General features: G+C 44.6%; 3 protein-coding genes across 4 annotated transcripts; 2 read left to right on the top strand and 1 right to left on the bottom strand.

Annotated features, from left to right (window-relative positions):
* Positions 1-7: 7 nt before the first annotated feature.
* cars2 (cysteinyl-tRNA synthetase 2, mitochondrial) lies at positions 8-4,210 on the bottom strand. Its single transcript, XM_030086018.1, has 15 exons — positions 3,817-4,210; positions 3,692-3,742; positions 3,202-3,319; positions 3,055-3,126; positions 2,675-2,780; positions 2,520-2,600; positions 2,139-2,268; positions 1,918-2,051; positions 1,708-1,775; positions 1,570-1,636; positions 1,285-1,423; positions 1,087-1,210; positions 920-1,018; positions 571-783; positions 8-498 (listed from the first exon to the last, which is right to left on the bottom strand). Exons 1-15 carry the CDS (start codon positions 4,032-4,034, stop codon positions 421-423), a joined length of 1,698 nt encoding a protein of 565 aa, XP_029941878.1. The 5' UTR covers positions 4,035-4,210; the 3' UTR covers positions 8-420.
* Positions 4,211-4,395: 185 nt separating this feature from the next.
* On the top strand, positions 4,396-9,970 carry atg3 (autophagy related 3). Its single transcript, XM_030086460.1, has 12 exons — positions 4,396-4,560; positions 4,677-4,718; positions 4,792-4,841; positions 5,950-6,020; positions 6,094-6,201; positions 6,377-6,429; positions 6,516-6,606; positions 6,684-6,718; positions 6,800-6,946; positions 7,160-7,287; positions 7,394-7,462; positions 7,614-9,970. Exons 1-12 carry the CDS (start codon positions 4,489-4,491, stop codon positions 7,693-7,695), a joined length of 948 nt encoding a protein of 315 aa, XP_029942320.1. The 5' UTR covers positions 4,396-4,488; the 3' UTR covers positions 7,696-9,970.
* A 457-nt stretch (positions 9,971-10,427) lies between these two features.
* On the top strand, positions 10,428-17,182 carry slc19a2 (solute carrier family 19 member 2). 2 transcript variants are annotated; one of them, XM_030086528.1, is made up of 7 exons: positions 10,428-10,609; positions 12,059-12,249; positions 12,343-12,616; positions 12,685-12,931; positions 13,083-13,275; positions 14,148-14,289; positions 14,380-17,182. In XM_030086528.1, exons 1-7 carry the CDS (start codon positions 10,484-10,486, stop codon positions 14,533-14,535), a joined length of 1,329 nt encoding a protein of 442 aa, XP_029942388.1. In that variant the 5' UTR covers positions 10,428-10,483; the 3' UTR covers positions 14,536-17,182. The 2 variants fall into 2 exon arrangements, with proteins under 2 accessions (XP_029942388.1, XP_029942387.1); XM_030086527.1 differs by having other exon boundaries at positions 12,059-12,616.
* The last annotated feature ends 61 nt before the right edge of the window (positions 17,183-17,243 follow it).

Genomic DNA, 17,243 nt, shown 5'->3' with positions numbered 1-17,243 from the left:
GTGACCACTTATTTTTATTATTTCAGAAAATCATGGAAAGAAGCGCAGTCTTCTACAATTCAACATCTTCCTCACTATCCTGAGGACCTCTGCGAAACCTGTGAAAGGAGTGTTTTGGATGTTCAAATCTCACAGGCACAGAACCAAACCCGTCAAGTTTGGATCTGGGAATGACGTGGATCAAGATATTGGCAGTAATTTGGCATCAGCATCTTTAATTTAAAAAAAGAAGGCAATTTTTTTTAATTAATTTTAATCGTATAAATCTTAAGCAAAAAAACCCAAAACAAAATAGAATTAGCATTTGGCAATAAATTAACATTTCATAAACATTGTTTCTGAGTTCAGCACCGAGCTGCCCTCCGTTGGTTCCTGATCGTTCTCCAGTCCATTCACATAAGATAGAGCCAGAGTTCAGCCTCAGCTGGACGAGTCCTCCTGAGTGCTCCCCTTCCTCTGTTTTAACCTGATCTCCCATGTGGACGTGGCCCCTCGGTCCTGAAAAGAGCAAAAGAACACATCAGTGGTGTGGTCCAGCTGATGCCGACTTCTGAGGAGCTTCCAGCAGACCTTGATCAGCACACCCAGCGGGGCCAGATCGTCCCTCAGGGCATCGCAGGCTTTCAGGAGGGGCATCCTCTCTGGGTAGAGAGCCCGTCTGTTGGGGGCACCGCTCGTTGAGTCGTCCTGGCGCGCCAGAGCGAATGTTCGGACTTCACTCCTGAAGTGGTTCAGCTGTTCCACGATGGTGTGCAGATTGCCGGAGCTCGACTCAGTGGAGGCCTGCAGAGTGCCAACATCAAATCAGTTTCAGGACTAAATTTTGTAAGAAATCCTACTAAATTATGTCGATGGGGTGTTGTGTAGCTCTAAAGTGTGTTTATTTGTTTAAAGTGAAGACCCCGAAGCCTCCACAGACCTCTGTGTGCAGCAGACTGATCCCGAACACATCCAGGATGTCTCGGATGAAGGCCACCATCGCTCCGAACACCGCGGGTCTCCTCACCGCCTCGGGACACTGAACACAAACTAATGGTGAATTATCAGCTCATCTCCTCTGTGGTTTGGGCTGAGTAGGTGCGTTACCGTGGAAACGGGCTGGAGCTGGCAGTTTCCATGGTAAACCAGATTCATGATAGCGCTGACGGCTCGGGGCGTGTCGAAGTCGTCGGCCAAAGATTTGACCACAGCCGCCTTCGTCTCAGCCAACCTGCAGAAAGACACATCATCAGCATGGGACCGTGTGGGGGGACTCCAGACTCCAGCTGAGCTCTGTGAGGGTACCTCTCCCAGAGAAGCTCGTCCTGCACAGGCAGACACTGCAGCTGACCCTTCATGTACGCCTCAGCGTTGTGGACGAAGGTGGTGATGGTTTCCAGAGAGATCCGAGCCTCCGACATGCTGCTGTCGCTGTAGTCGATTGCTGTGGGGAGAAACATGACAAGAATAGACAGGGACGATAACTGCAATGCTAGCTAAGATTACGCCATTCAGATTTATACATTTATCTAATAAATAACTGAACAACAGTGAGAATAGAAATTATTTATCCCTGGGAAGTTTTCCCACCTGATCGGTATTTGACCAAAAGACAAAACATCCGGAATTCATCAGCAGAGTAAGACTGCAGGAAATCCTGATGGAGGACAGATAGAAGATTAAACATACATGATGTCTGAGTGCAAGAACTGATGTGATGGACATTACCTTGATGGTGATGTAGTTCTTTAAAGATTTTGACATTTTCTCTGGACTTCCTTTCAGGTGCAAATGTCCTGAAAACAAACAAAGGGAGAACACATACACAAACAGCACAGAAGCTTCTATGTTTAAGTTTATTAAATAGTGTTTGGTTGTTTAAACACAAAAAAGAAAGAGACCAGACCTTAACATTCCAATCAGTTTGATTGTTAGTACCTGAGTGGAGAAAGTAGTTGGCCCACTGGTCACACTGATGGAAAGCTTCACTCTGAGCAATCTCGTTCTCGTGGTGAGGAAAAGCCAGATCGATGCCTCCAGAGTGAATATCCAGCTGCCTCCCGAACACACAGCTGAGGGACAGAAGTCAGAGAAGGAGAACTTTCACAACCCTTCATCCTGTGTTTCAAGAAATTTGAGAACCTGCTGTCGGTCCCCACCTGGCGATAGTGGAACACTCGATGTGCCAGCCGGGCCGGCCTCGACCCCACGGAGAGTCCCAGAAGGGTTCCTGAGGCCTGGACCTCTTCCACAGGGCGAAGTCCCGCGGGTCTCGCTTTTCCGAGCCACCTGAGTCGATGAGCACAAACACACATGAAAATCTTTCACGAATTCTGAACAAAACTCCAATGGTCAGTTATCTCCCATCACAACTGAATTAAACATGGAATGGAAGTTGGCAAATTCAGTTACAATCCCAGAATTACAGTTGATTAACATTGTTCAGGATAAAAATCTAAATTTTCAGAGTAACTTTAGACTTTTCCAAATTCTCAAAATTGTAGCAACACTGTGAAAATTTGATCCCACTGTTTTCTTACCAACTTCTCCCTGAACATTCACGGCTCCCACGAAGTGTCCATACCTGTCGCCTATCGACTGGAGGTCAAAGTACACGTCTCCTGCAGCCCAAACAGGACAAATGAAGATCTGCAATCTGAGCATGTCCCGAGAACATCATTTCACATCAGCTCACCTTCTTTTGTGGCATAAGCGTGTCCGTTCGAGATGATCCCCTCGATAAACGCGATGATGTGATGCACGTTCTCCGTGACCCTCAGATATGCTGCAGGAGGAGTCACCTTGAACACAGCAGAACAGCATCAGACATATTAGAACACACCCGTGGCTTTCTCCATCAGACAAAACACAAATTGGTTCCGAAGCTTCAGTGTGACAGGAACGATCATCCTGGAATCACAAAATGTTGTGGAAGAAATTTGTTTGGAAATAAAGCGGACAAGTCCAGAAAATGACGATGTGTTGTAACTAACGATGTTATGTTCATGATAAAGGTGTTTTCCCTTCTCACAAGGCATTTTTTGACGGATGTGACCTATCCTCCTGAAAGCTCACCTTTAAGGACAGCATGTCCTTCTTGAACTCGTCCTCGTACAGTCGAGCTACGGCTGCTGCCGACACGTTCTCCTGTAGAACAGAGGACAGAGACACTCTGAATCAGTCCAGTCAACAGCACCGAGATCTGAAGATCTCAGTTTCTACCTCCCAGCTTCTTTTGATGATCTTGTCGTCGATGTCGGTGATGACCATGGCGTGGATCACAGTCACTCCAAACAGCCGGGACAGAATCCTCTGAAGGATGTCGAACCTCACGTAGGAGCTGAAACACAATTTGTCCAAGAAGGGTGATAAAGGGGACAAAGATCTGCACATTCTTAACAAGAAAGAAAGATAAAATATCCAGGAAGGTGGGTGGGGGAAGCAGCAGAAGATATACAGTGACTGCTGCCAGTAACAGTGTGACTGGTTACTGTGGAGATAATAAAGGCAGTAAATTCCTTTCAGCAACAAATTCAAACTACATGTCCAGGATGGTACAGATGGATGCAACTTCAGTGTCCTCACAGCATGTCAGAGGTGGGTGACGTTTTGAAACCCCAACAAAATGCGCAAGATCAATTGATTGCGCAGCGCGATCGGCGGATTTTGGCACAATTAACAGATCCATCCTTTCCGGCGCGCACTTACATACCATGCGTGACCCAGGTGAGCGTGGTCGTATACGGTGGGTCCACAGCTGTACCTGAGACAGACACACAGAGCAGTGTCAGTCACTGGCTCGGTAACCATTACAGCGGATGCGGTTCGGTTCGGTACCAGGTAGCGACACCGTCCCGGGCCAGGATGAGTGGCTCCTTCTGTTTGGTCAGACTGTTGAAGGTCTTCAGGCCGGTGTCGAAGCCGGTCGGTCGGGTCCATGTTTTACCAGAACTGCCACAGCAGGCAGGTCGGGAGGAGGAGATGAAGGTGAAGGAACCGGGGGACGGAGCGGCTCTGAAGCCGACTCGGAGCGCCCTGAGCGGCGGCCTCCACATGCTGCGGCCGCTCCCTGTCTCTGAAGCACCGCTGCTGACTTTGACCGCTACAGTGGCAGATTTCTCATTTGAACTGATAATATAACACTATTTGTAATAGTTTATTTCATACCAGAGGTAAACATGCTTTCTTCTTCTACTGTTTAATCCGGCGGCCCCCTTCTTCTTCGTGTATTACAGCGGGCAGCATTGCAATAATAACCGGCTAAAGCAGCAAAGCGCCCCCTGACGGTTCACTCTGCATGATACGTTTATGGTTCAGGCCAGTGACTTCTCGCGAGAGTTGTAGCGCGCGAGCGTTGATCAATCATGTGATTGTTGCGGTCTTCTCGCGAGAGTTGTGGAGCGGGAGTGTCAATTGGTCATGTGACTCTGACTCAGGCGCTATGTCCACATAACGAACGAGTGTTTCCTTACAGAAGCTTTCCTTTGGGCCCCAGAGGTCTTCTCCGACATGCAGAACGTTTTCAACACCGTGAAAGGCACCGCTCTCGGGGTGGCCGAGTTCCTCACGCCGGTGCTGAAGGTAAACCTCATGTCAGACGCCTCAAAAACAGCAGCGAGGAGCACCCTGCGTCACCACAGCCCCCTCAGATGACAACCAGCAAACACACATCTAACCTGTGCTCCTCTTCTTCACAGGAGTCTAAATTCAAAGAGACTGGAGTCATCACACCCGAGGAGGTGAGAATACCATCGATCCAGCTGCTCACGTCTTATCTGCTGTCATGCCCACTGCCATGTTTGTGTGTTTCAGTTTGTAGCTGCTGGAGATCATCTGGTTCATCACTGCCCCACATGGAAGTGGTGAGTTTCTCCTGCTCACGTTTCCAGGGGTTCAGTCCTAAAACATTCACTGCTCCACTTTCACTCTGCTGTTTGGCTCCATGGATTAGAATCTGCAGCGAGCAGTGTGGTTACTGCTGTTGGTTTCAGTATCAGACGCACAGACACCTATTTGGTAGTGTTGTTCATGTTATGAATGGCCCTGAAACCTGAGCTTCAGCTGTCTATTGAGTTGTAATGTTAGTTCTGTGGGTAGGATGACAGTGTTACATAACCAGTGCCTGAGACACAGATGGTCAGTGGGTGTTTGAGTTCTATTATTTCAAACAATTTAGATGCACTCGTCAACTAATGTTCAAATCAGTGGTGTGATTTGGATTGGTAGTACAGGTAATTCTGCATTTTGCACTTGCACCAATACAAATTTAGTGGTTAGTTTTGGTAGTAACAATTTGGGGTAGGTCATGTTAGTTCAGTGGTTTTTATTGTCATAATACAAGTTGTGTTCAATACTGATATGATAGTAATGTCCACACTCTCCTGAGTGTTGGTAGTAATGGTAATCCTGTTAATAATACTTGTAAATTTAATTTAATTTTGTCATTAAATATTGGTAGTAATGCTAGTTCAGTGGCTGGTTTTGGTAAACCTCGTTTTGCTTTTAGTGTTGATAGTTAGTTGTTAATCACGGGCAGTAATTCTTATTTATTTTAGTTAGTGTTTGGGCATTGTTATGTTTTTTCAAGTAATGTTAACCATGTGGTTGAACCTAAGTTAGCTTTGACAGTAAGATTTTTCTGGGTCAGTACTGCCAATGTTGGTGTGGGCAATAATTGGTGAGAGCTGGCTGACACTTGATCTTCCATTGTGAACTGAAACCAGGAGCTACAAACACATTGATATCAGCTCATACAGGCATTTACCAACTCTTGACTCAGAAATGTGCCGTTGTTCCTCTTTATGTGACATTTTACAAAGAATAGTTGAAAATCACACTTGGGCAAACCCAAAGTTGCATCACTGTTCGGGACATGATTTCCTTATTTTCAAAATATGTGTGTGTACAGACCGTCAATCTTCTAAGTTTATGATGTTCATATTGAAACTTACATCTTTTAATTGTGTGCAGGGCGACTGGAGAGGAAGTGAAGGTGAAGCCGTACTTACCCCAGGATAAGCAGTTCCTCCTGACACGCAACGGTAAGACGAGCACGTCTGAAGCTTACTCATGTTTTTGCATGCGTTTTGTCTCAATCCGTCTGTGTTTTTGCAGTCCCCTGTTATAAGCGCTGTAAACAGATGGAGTACTCGGACGAGCTGGAGGCCATCATAGAGGAGGACGATGGAGACGGGGGCTGGGTGGACACCTACCACAACTCAGGTGAGCCGCTGCCTCTCTGCATCCATCCATCCATCCATCTAACACCATGTGGGGCTGATGATACTCTGGTTTTGACTCTTTTTAAACTGCTTGTTTGTTGCTTGTAAAAGCTTTTTACTCCCCTTAGCTTTAAAATTTCATTAAAAAATTCACCACCTTTCTTGTGTGTGTTTAGGTGTTTCGGGGGTCACAGATGCTGTGCGGGAAATTTCCCTGGACAATAACAAGGTCAGCATCACGTTTCTGCTAATTGTGCTTTGATTCTTTGAGTAAACTCCCAAAACACCCAATATAAAGTCGTGCGTCATGCTCAGGACAAGAACATGAACGCGACGTCTGCGGCGTGTTGTGGCAACGGCGATGATGACGACGATGATGAAGATGGAGAAGCAGCCGACATGGAAGGTATTGATTTGTCCATGACAGTCAGCTGATTCTCCTCCGGTTTGTGGCGTTTCTCACAAACAGCGCTGTCTTTTCAGAGTATGAGGAGAGCGGCCTGTTGGAAACAGACGAGGTGTGTTTCACTGTGGTATTTGGTCGTCAGTCAGTCACTGTCAGCTGGGACGTCACGTGACTCTCCCGTCCTTGTCTCCAGGCAACCTTGGACACCAGTAAAATAGTAGAAACCAAAGCAGAGCCGGGGAGTGAGGACGCTATCCTTCAGACGAGAACATACGACCTGTACATTACATATGATAAATACTACCAGACCCCCCGACTCTGGCTGTTCGGATACGATGAGGTATGTATCTGGACTTTTAATTATCTGACGGATGAGTGCAGGTTCTCTGGGATATGGGAGGTAATGTTTGAGTTAAGGCTAGAGTCAACAGCTCTCCGGAAATCGCTTCCAAATCAAACAATTAAGGCCCGACATGTTTATATGAAGAAACAAATGGACAGTCCAAAGCTCGACCTCGAACCACGGCTCAGATGTTGCTGCTCTGCCTCTCAGGACAGACAACCTCTGACTGTAGAGCAGATGTACGAGGACATCAGCCAGGACCACGTGAAGAAGACGGTCACCATTGAGAACCACCCCCACCTGCCCCCCCCTGCCATGTGCTCTGTCCACCCGTGCAGGTGAGTTTAGGGTTAGGGCTGCATGAAGCAAACTGTGGCCACATGCCGAGCCCCCCACCCCAAGTTCCATCAGACCCACCAACATGACGGCACGGTCTGTTTTCAGACACGCTGAAGTGATGAAGAAGATCATCGAGACGGTGGCCGAAGGAGGAGGAGAGCTCGGAGTGCACATGTATCCTCTCATGAAGCTGAAGGGCTAATGTCACGGAACCAAAACATTTGAAAAAAATATCGATAAATTGAATATTTATGTGACTAAAGGAAACTTCTAGTTGTTTGTGCCATTCCACTTCCACACTGCTTTCCCTAACTGCTTCTTTCAGGTATCTTCTGATCTTCCTCAAGTTTGTGCAGGCTGTCATTCCCACAATAGAATACGATTACACGAGACACTTTACCATGTAGCTTCGTCGGTGTCTGTCTGCCTCCGCTTATCCTTCCTCTGTACGCCGGACAGATCAGAGATTAGATCTGCTCCACCCGCTCTGCTCTCAATACAACCGGTTTGTGTTCCTCTCAGAAGCTGTTTTTGGGCGCAGGCCATGGGCAAATGTCAAGGTATGTGACAAAACTGTATTAAAGGAACATTTGTTGCAAGCATGTGTGTTTTGTGAAAGCCAGTGGTGATTTGTGTGTGTCTGCCACCGAGACACTTTAAAAGATTCCACTTTCATCACATTTCTGGGCTTTTGTTTCACTCTTCAGAAAGAAAGCCAAGGGTTTTCTCCTACTTCAGTCGCCAAGCTAAGCTAAACGCCACCCAAACTCTTTATCTCTCTGTATCATGTTGAAAATCCCACATGGATGTCGTGATCTGACCGTCTGAATGAGTTTTTCAGTGGTTAATGAGCATCTTCATGTCTGCCACCTCCAGTTCAAACATCACAGCAGAGCTCACTGTTCTGTTGTGAAAATGAACTCTCTTCTTTCTGTCCTTGGTCCAGACGGTTGAGCTTGGTTTTCTTTCACTCGCTCTCTGCTCTCATCACACATAACAGTCTGTCATCTTCACACATCCTGTCCCAGGTACCCCCCCCCCCCATATCATACTCACCCTCATGTCGTCTTGTTGATCACTACTGATAACAATGGGGGCTTTGCTTTACTTACAAATTTCAAAATCAAATTTAAAATCTTGAGGATACTCAAATTCAGACTCATTTTTTCAATAATTTTGATCATCTTTGAAGGTCTGAAAAACTCTTAAAATACACTTTAATCAGATCTGCATAGAAATTGTTATTCTGTAAGGGTATGTTGGAGTTGCTCTCAGAGGATTTACACACAGATGTGGCTGATCTTCAAGGATTATAAGTGTCTGCCTCCACAGAAATAAAATTTATTTTGCAGCAGTTCCTACTTTGTATCCACCTGATGAATGTAAGTCTCAGTGTGTGGAAAAATGTCTCCCTTTATGTCAGCCTGCAACTGCTCCTCACAGAATCTCAGACCTTTTCTCCATTCTGCCATAAAACAAGCTCATAAGTGTATTTATTCACTTATTTCACAAGATTTTTTATTGATTTTTTTTTTTATTTGCTCAAAGAATGTCTAAAATACAGCCAAAGAAAAAAGATGAAATGTCAAGAAAAAAGAAGTTCAGAATCTTGAGATTAAAGTGGATTTTGTTTCTCGGCAAGTATACAACATTAAATGAAAAAAGAAAAAGGTTTGGCATGTACACATAAAGGATGAAGTGGATTCTGTTATTCCTGCCTTTATGTGCCATAAACATGAAATCTGGTTATATCAAACCCCTCAGATTGAACTGAACCCTGATAATGATCTGATGTGTTTATTCATGTAAAAGGAATGATCTGATCCCTCAGACTGATTAAAGGAGAGCATGTTAACGCAGCTACAGAGAACTTCCAAACAGTACTGACGTATCAAGTGACTCTTAAATTCTCTGAAAAGATGAATTGGCTGAAATAGTTTGTCTCAAACTTTTTATGAAACTCTCAAAAGTTCCACTTTCAGTCTTGAAGGTGTGTCTTGATTGAGTTTGATTCTTCAAAGGTTTGATTTAATTCTCAGAGATTTAGCCTTCACTCCAACGATTTTGTCCTAATGTCTTCCTCAAAGCTCAAATCACTAGGATTTTAATGCTTGAACTGTTATTTCATTTCTGTGCTTTAAACATTTGGAGTTCCTCGCCACTCTGTAGAAAGTTGCTCTCTTGCAATGAAAAAAACTCCAGTTCTCTTTATGAGAGGATTTTCTTGATGTTTCAGCTTTATTCTTCGTGTATAAAATATATTTCACATTTATATTATGATATTCATGTTGGCCTGCTGTACCAAATCAGCCACTTTGTCTTAAAGCTACATGACGAGAATGTGAATCCATCCATCATCCACCTGCTCCATTTACCGCAGTTTGTGTCTAAACCTTGAGATTTGTTCCCACCTGTGTGAAGTATTCCAGCCTGCTATCTCTGAAAGCTTCTTTTATTTCCTCACACACTTCCTCAGTGTGCTTACTGGTGAAAATACATTTAACTTCAGAAAACTGAGCCTCCATTGGCTCCATCCTTCTTCTTATGAGCCGCGTGCAGCCGGTCATCGCTTCCTCGTGCTCTGTTGGATTGTAGCCGTGCCTGTTGGTTCAGCCTCCTCCTGTAAACTCTGCTTGGTGGGAACACGGTGTACATTTATCAATAAAGACTTTCTCAAATCCTACAGACTGCTGTGTGTTTTTTGATGTGGGGATGATATATTGTAAAATGATAAAGCACTTTTGGTCGATTGGTGCCACTCCTAAAATAATGGATCTGTTATTCTGTGCCTGAGGTAGGAATGGTAAAAGTATTGAGACTGTCATGTCAATGTGTGGATATGCACTCCCTTTCGTTTGACTCAGAACAATATTTGTTTAGAGTCAAATTTGTCGTATCCCAATAAACAGTTGTACTCTGTGGCAGTATCCTGGCAAATATTTAGATTAGTTACTATTAAATTGCCCACAATTACCCAAATGTGCAAGGATGGATTATATGCGCTGCTTCAGCTCGACTCTATGTTCAGAAGTCTGCTCAGGGTCAATCACGGTGCTATGTGTTTATATCTATGGCCCTGCAGTACTGCGCCCTGTCCGGTAGAGGGCGGACTGTGCGGCCGGTGGGGGGCGGGGATCACCCGCAGCAACCGGATTGGTAGCAGCGTGCGTTACCCGTGGAGGTCAGACTGCATCCATGATGTCCCATCTGTACCCCACTGTCCTGCTCTGTGCCTACGGCTTCTTCTCGAACCTGCGGCCTCTGGAGCCTTTCCTCACCGCCTTCCTGCTGGGCCCGGACAAGAACCTGACGGAGAAGGAGGTGGGTTAGCTCGGCGGCTAGCGGCGCTTAGCCGCTGACTGCAGCTTGAGTCTCATCACACGACTCTGGTGTGATGCAAGATTTCACTGCAGCGCCGTTTCAGCCGCTTCTCCTTTCAGAATTCTAAACGAAAAACTTGATTAAAGTTGATAAAAAGCACGTTTCTGAAAGGGCTTTTATTTTTCACGTGTTTTATGTAGTAAATAAAGCGTTGCTCTCAGGTGTTACGATAAGTTTTGTATGACTGTTGAGACCCCCCCTCCCACGTTGATACGTTCTCCACCTGTTAATTATGGATTTAATTGTGTACATTTTACCCAGAGGGATTGGAAAAGACTCAAAGTGAAGGTTAGGTACATTTAAGGTGTGTGTGGTGGTGTAAAATGTGGGGCACAGTTTTTGCCAGGTTGCATATGTTACTGTTTTTATCTGTACACCTGTCAAAAATGCACCAATTTGCTTTTACTGATCAGAAATGAATGAGAAAAGTATAGAAATGTCATTTCAAGGTCAGCGAAGGCTAAACTCACCCCTTTTTAATTTTGGAATGTTGCTCATGTAACTCCAGTTTCTTGTTCACTTCCTGCTATATTTATTAAATGAGCCATTGTTTGCTTCTTTTGATTTTTGTAGGTGTGTCCAGTCCTTTAAAGGACTGTCACTTCATAACAAATCAAGTCGGAATGAATGTAAAATAAACTCTTTAATTCTGCTACTGCACAGGCTTGTTTGTCCCCCCCCCCAAACAGATTACACCAGTTATTTTTTTTAACATCTTGAAACTTTTTTGAAAAGTTCCTGTTGCTCTCAGATTATTCTCTCATGGGAAAATGTTCAGATCCTTCAGGATCTCTGATTAATCCCTGAATAATGACCTCCTTTAAGTCACGAGCTAGTCCTTTTCTAACACAACATGCCTTATAAATGTGAAGTGATTGGAAAATGAAAACATATTGTTATGTTGGTCTGTCATTTATTAGATACATTTACGTATGTGGCCATTATTTGACAAAATGTGGGAAAGTTCAAGGGCTGTAAATACTTTTGCTTTGGCTCCAAGTAACAGAGTCAGACTCAACAACTGCAGATAAAGTGTACAAAAAGACAGCAACGATGGATCACCTTGAATGTCAGACATAGTTCTTTCAGGGTTGTGTTGCATTTAGATATTTACTTGGATGATGTACTTCTAGTAAGTTAGCTTGCTTTCAAGACTGCACTACTCATCTCCAGTTTAGGAACATGCCCGATAAGAGTTTATGTTTTGTGTTAAAAGCTTTCAAATGGATCTGATTGCACACAGTATAATGGTGTTTGTAATGCTTGGTTGAGTCGGGGAAAAAAACTGAAAGGTTTTAATCACCAGGGCTGTCCCTGGCATGGAGACTTTGTGCCTTGTGCCTGCTGTCCAGTGTCTTCTTGAGCATTTATTGTGGCTGATATCTGCAGGTGGTGAATGAGATCTATCCGATATGGACGTACTCCTACCTGGTGCTGCTGTTCCCTGTCTTCCTGGCTACAGACTACCTCTGTTACAAGCCCGTGTTGGTCCTACAGGCCGCCAGCCTGGTAGTGACCTACGCCATGCTGTGGAAGGCACAGGGCAAGCTGGCCATGCAGTTCCTGGAGTTCTTCTTTGGGTTAGCCACTGCCTCAGATGTAGCCTACTACTCCTACATCTACAGCGTGGTGGATCCGGCTCAGTACCAGAGGATGACTGGTTTCTGCCGCAGTGCCACGCTGTTCGGATCTGCTGCCGGGTGTCTGATCGGGCAGCTCCTGCTGTCCGTGGCCAAAGCTGAGCTGCTGCACCTCGTCTTCATCACGCTGGCGTCGGCAGCCGTGGCCTTTGTTGCCCCCTGGTTTCTCCCCATGCCCAAGAGGAGTCTCTTCTTCCACAAAAGTCTGGGAGTGGCCTCAGACGAGCAGAGAAGGAGCAGCAAATCCTCCCTAGAGAAGTTGGAGGACGCAGAGGTCAAAGCTCCCCTGAACACCAAAAGCTCATCGGTGAGTGAAGCAGCTCCATCCACCGGCGCGTTAAAGAGGCTCCTCCATCATGAAGTTTCTCTCTGTAGGTCTCCAGATCGTCTGAGGCAGCAGATCAGAACGTGGGTCTGGTCCGGGTGCTGAAGATCCTGTTTGAAGACTTTGTGCAGTGCTACAAATGTCGGCCTTTACTGGCGTGGTCGCTGTGGTGGGCGCTGGCAACGTGCGGATACTTCCAGATCATCAACTATGCTCAGCCGCTGTGGGAGACCGTCCGCCCATCCCAGGACTACGAGATCTACAACGGCTACGTGGAGCTGCTCTCCACACTGCTCGGTGAGGCTGCGTCTACTTCGAATTTCACTCATCAACTGAAAACAGAACACATCTGGAAGGTTTTCACACTACTTCGGCTGTTTTGTTGATTGATGCTATGAATTGATGGAACAGTGAACGAAGCGTTGTGTCTTGTGGTCTCGCTCTGTAGGGGCTCTGGCCGCCCTGCTGGTGGGCTGCCTGCCGGTGTCCTGGTCCGTGTGGGGTGAGCTGCTGCTGTGTGTGCTCTCCCTGCTGATGGCTGTGTGTGTGTTCGTCATGAACATGCTGAAGAACATCTGGGTTTGCTACAGCTGCTACGTCCTCTTCAGAACCACCTACATGCTTCTCATCACCGTGGCCACGTGAGTACGGACTCAAACTGAGATGCTCTGAGGATCAGAAGGGTCCTTCTAAAACCAGGGAAACAGGTTTCTGAATGAGAGCTGGAGTGTGCTACAAAATCTTAAGCTTGGGGTTGTAAAACTTAAAGCAACAAGATGGAGGTTTATTATGTTTCTGACAGTATAAAGTTCTGAATGACAGTTCAGATCAAAGCAGAGGTAAAAGTTCCAGGTTTGAAGAATTGGTTTCAAATGTCGAGTCACTCCTGGACTGGTTCGTCGCAGCTGGAGGTTTTCTGAGAAAGAAGGAAGAGAGCAACAGGAATGTTGTGTAATGGCGCATTGCAGAATGCAGCGCTTTAGTTGATGTGAGGATCTTAGTGTGGAAACGTTCCAGAATCACCGGCAGGAGGTAAACATGAGCCTGAATAAACAGCTGGAGCTGGGTGGTGTGCTCTCCCATTGTTTTTTCTTTCCTTTATTCCAGTTTTGTCTCTCTGAGAAACCAAAGGAACCAAACCCAGTGCGAAAACTCCGCTCAAACTCTTTAAAAAGGGTGCAGAGTCGGTCATACCTGGATGCTCTCTTACCTGAATTAACGTCTATTGATTACCCAGATTTATTGGAAGTTAATTTCCATTCAGATATGAGTTATAGTGAAAAAGACCATTTGTTTTCAGGCTGCATTGACTTTGCTATTTTCTATCGCTTGGACATCAGGTGTGAAATATTGCCTGTTCATTCAAATCTCCAAAGTTCTGTATTTATATTTTGAATTCAATTGAGATTTAAAAGTAGTTACTGAGGTGTCTTTTGATTGAGAACCCCAGAGGTCTGACCAGCAGAGACGCTGTTTGTGCATGACGTGGTGTCGTGACTCTCTCTCCTCTCAGGTATCAGATCGCAGCGAGCCTCAGCGTGCAGCGCTACGCTCTGGTGTTCGGGGTCAACACCTTCGTGGCTCTGCTGCTGCAGTCTCTGCTCACGCTGGTTGTGGTGGACTCTGCCGGCCTCGGCCTCGACATCTTCCCCCAGGTCAGGACTCTGAATCCACCCTAAGCCCCGCCCATTTTCCCCCACTCCATGGTTGAGCTGTGTGAGCTGACTGGCCGTCTGTCTTTTTAGTTCATCGTCTACGGCGTTTATTTCGCCGTCATCGCTGGGATCTTCTTCCTAGCTTGGTCCTACAAGCTGGCCTCCAGGAGGCGGTCTGAGCAGGAGGTCCAGATGAACGGAGCAGCTCCTCCCGAGGCAGACCGTCCTCCTGACACTCCCATCTGAAGACACGTCAGGGCTTTGAGTCGGTGAGTGAGCAGGTCAAGGCCAGCACACTTCACCACCAAGAGCCAAACTGAAAGAATGTTCATTCACCCTTCAAAATCAATCAGCTTTTATGCTTTGTAAACCAAAACTGTAGTTGAATTTGCAAGGATGCACAGTTTGTATAGACAACATCAGAAACAGTTTTATTGATTTAAGAAAAAGACTACTCCTGTAAAGGCCCATTTTACCAGATTTTCTGGATTATAAATCCATTTTTTCTCATTTGAAATGTCAGGTGACCAGGATTAGGAATCAGCATCTCACAGTCTCGTGATACTTACCATGGGTGGCCACTAGATGTCACCATAAATGTAATCAAATATTAAATGGACTACACTTACATAGTGCTTTCTAAGCTGTTGTCACACACACATGCACACACCAGTGGAGGCGTCTGCCATGCGAGGCGCTCAGTCCATCCGCTGGGAGCAATTTGGGGTTTAGGATCTTGCCCAAGGACACTCTGACATGAGGACAGGGGGACATGGGAGTCGAACCAGCAACCCCCCGATTGTGAGACAACCCCTCTTCCAGCCAGGTCACAGCCAAAACAAAACAATATTAACAATCAGCCGGCTGAGATTGTTTTGTTTATTTGAATTGTGGGAGAATCAGCATCCATTTGAAGGAATCAGCTCAGGAGGGTTCATGTAACCATGATTAGTGGTTCCAGGTTAAAGTTGGTGAAGAGGTTGTAAAGGTTGCAGACCTCTGAACCGGGCTCGATGTGTCACCTGCTCTTATTCAAACACTCTGCTTAACATCACAAGAGGACAGAAGAACCGTACATGCAGCTTCAGCGATGGCCAAGTCACCGTCCGGTCATCCTTTCGTGGGATTATTTATTGTATGGGGGGTAAATGATATTGCACTGAGCGTTTGGGATTATTGACCTTTATGGGTCAGTGGCCATTTGTTGTTATTAATTGTGCTGCTGTAGCTGTACTATGTTGTTTTAAAGACACTGAAACCTTCCAGAAGGTCTTATGTCATGTGAGGCTGAGGAAACATGCTGTTTAAAATTCTAAACATAAATGACACGAATACACAGCATTCCATTAGTTCTGTTTTTATGTGAAAGTTGGTGACTCCTGTCCTGTAATACCCATTTGTACCACAGGAGGGTGTAATGAGTCACTTTGCCTTAAAGTCACACATGTAACTCCAAACATCTCCTTTTGCTTGCTTGTGTTGTTTACACTGAGCTGGGTTGCTGTTGGAAAGGTTTGGACCACATGCACTGCAGGTGCTGACAGATATGTGGTTATTAATAAAGCTCAACAGCGCCCTCCAATGGTGGTATTACAAGACTGCTCCACAGTTTTCCTTTTTTTTGTTTTTTTTAAAGATTATTTTTGAAACTTGAATGTCTTGCGTGCTTTTGAGCTCAACAGTTTGGCTCCTTATGCCTGTCCATGAACTTCATTAAGACTGAGTGATGAGTGGGACGGTTCAGGAAGTAGCAAAGTGTATTTATGAAGTGCTTTTCACAGATGAAATCACAAAGAGCTGAACAGAACAAGGTTCAGGGAAAAATTACCAGAAGAAAAGTCAAATATCAATCAAAAATCAAATGTATATATTTTTTTCTCAATGCTGTAAAGCCAAAACAATCATAGCTCATTGGCTTCAGAAGTCTGCACCATAAAATGTGAGACAAAACATGATTAAAGTTTGTCCAGTCAACAGTTTGTGTTGATTTCTGCTAAAGCAGGGGGAGATTTTCAGTTTGACATTTGGATCATTCATGGGTATTTAGGGCAGCTTGATGGTGCACAGGGGTGTGTTTGTTTTTGCTGTGGGATTTACCAGATATGTGATAAATACTTTGGTTTTCAATAGGGACCTATGGGGGGCTTATATTTTTCATTGTTCGGCCTTTGAAAGTAAATCTGTCCCCTTCTATGAAATGTTTTTTTGTTTTCTGAACCAAATGTGATTAATGTGATTTCTTTGAAGACAACTTTAAGGTCTGATAACAAATTAGTAAAAAAGTTTTGAATAAGGTTTTAAAGAATTAAAAATGGTTTGTTTTTTTCCTGTGAAGAGAAAACACTGGAAGCATTTAGATTATGGTGTAACTGCTAAAAACTGAGAAGAATTAATGTTTCAGTCTAAAAATAAAGTTCTGCAGTCAGTGTTTTCTGAAAATTTGAATGTAAATGAAAGTATTTATGGTTTTTATTCAATTGTTTGGGGTAAAAAAAACCAACCCTGAGGTCTTTTCTTCTTTTCTCCTCACTGACCCATATGGAGATTTCTTGCACATATAAAGATGGTTATATTTTTAAAAAAGAGTAAATCATGGTTGAATAATAACTTCGAGTGTTTTGGTTACAGAGTGCTTCAATCTCCTTTTTTCCTTTTGTGGTGTTCTTATTTTGCCTGTTGTTTGATTTCATTTGCTCTGTTTTCTGTTCATAAATTGTAGTTTACCTCAAAGTCTGACCGCACACAGCTCGTAGCACTTATCAAGTTCTTTTGTTGGTATCTATGCAATATCAAAGAAATGAACTATTTTGCCTTAGATTTCTGTCATACTGTATATTTTTTATTGTACATTTTGTTTTTAAGGGAAACTTTTGAATAAATTACAGAAACATTCCAGTGTCTGACATTTTTGAAATGAAGATTTTAACTTGTATTGAAATTATTTTAATCACTAA

Source organism: Salarias fasciatus (genome assembly GCF_902148845.1).
Source record: "Salarias fasciatus chromosome 23 unlocalized genomic scaffold, fSalaFa1.1 super_scaffold_20, whole genome shotgun sequence".
Classification (NCBI taxonomy): Eukaryota; Metazoa; Chordata; class Actinopteri; order Blenniiformes; family Blenniidae; genus Salarias; species Salarias fasciatus.
Note: the sequence above shows the minus strand (reverse complement) of the source record. Positions and strands in the feature narration are given on the sequence as shown.

Coding starts and splice junctions, on each gene's coding strand:
- atg3 (XM_030086460.1), top strand. CDS start 4,489: ATGCAGAACGTTTTCAACACCGTGAAAGGCACCGCTCTCGGGGTGGCC. Junction 6,719..6,799: donor GCCTGTTGGAAACAGACGAG/GTGTGTTTCACT, acceptor CCTTGTCTCCAG/GCAACCTTGGACACCAGTAA. Junction 7,463..7,613: donor GGAGAGCTCGGAGTGCACAT/GTATCCTCTCAT, acceptor TGCTTCTTTCAG/GTATCTTCTGATCTTCCTCA.
- slc19a2 (XM_030086527.1), top strand. CDS start 10,484: ATGATGTCCCATCTGTACCCCACTGTCCTGCTCTGTGCCTACGGCTTC. Junction 10,610..12,058: donor AGAACCTGACGGAGAAGGAG/GTGGGTTAGCTC, acceptor TGATATCTGCAG/GTGGTGAATGAGATCTATCC. Junction 14,290..14,379: donor GCCTCGACATCTTCCCCCAG/GTCAGGACTCTG, acceptor CTGTCTTTTTAG/TTCATCGTCTACGGCGTTTA.
- cars2 (XM_030086018.1), bottom strand. CDS start 4,034: ATGTGGAGGCCGCCGCTCAGGGCGCTCCGAGTCGGCTTCAGAGCCGCT. Junction 3,320..3,691: donor GCTCACCTGGGTCACGCATG/GTATGTAAGTGC, acceptor ATTGTGTTTCAG/CTCCTACGTGAGGTTCGACA. Junction 1,424..1,569: donor TTTGGTCAAATACCGATCAG/GTGGGAAAACTT, acceptor TTCTCCCCACAG/CAATCGACTACAGCGACAGC.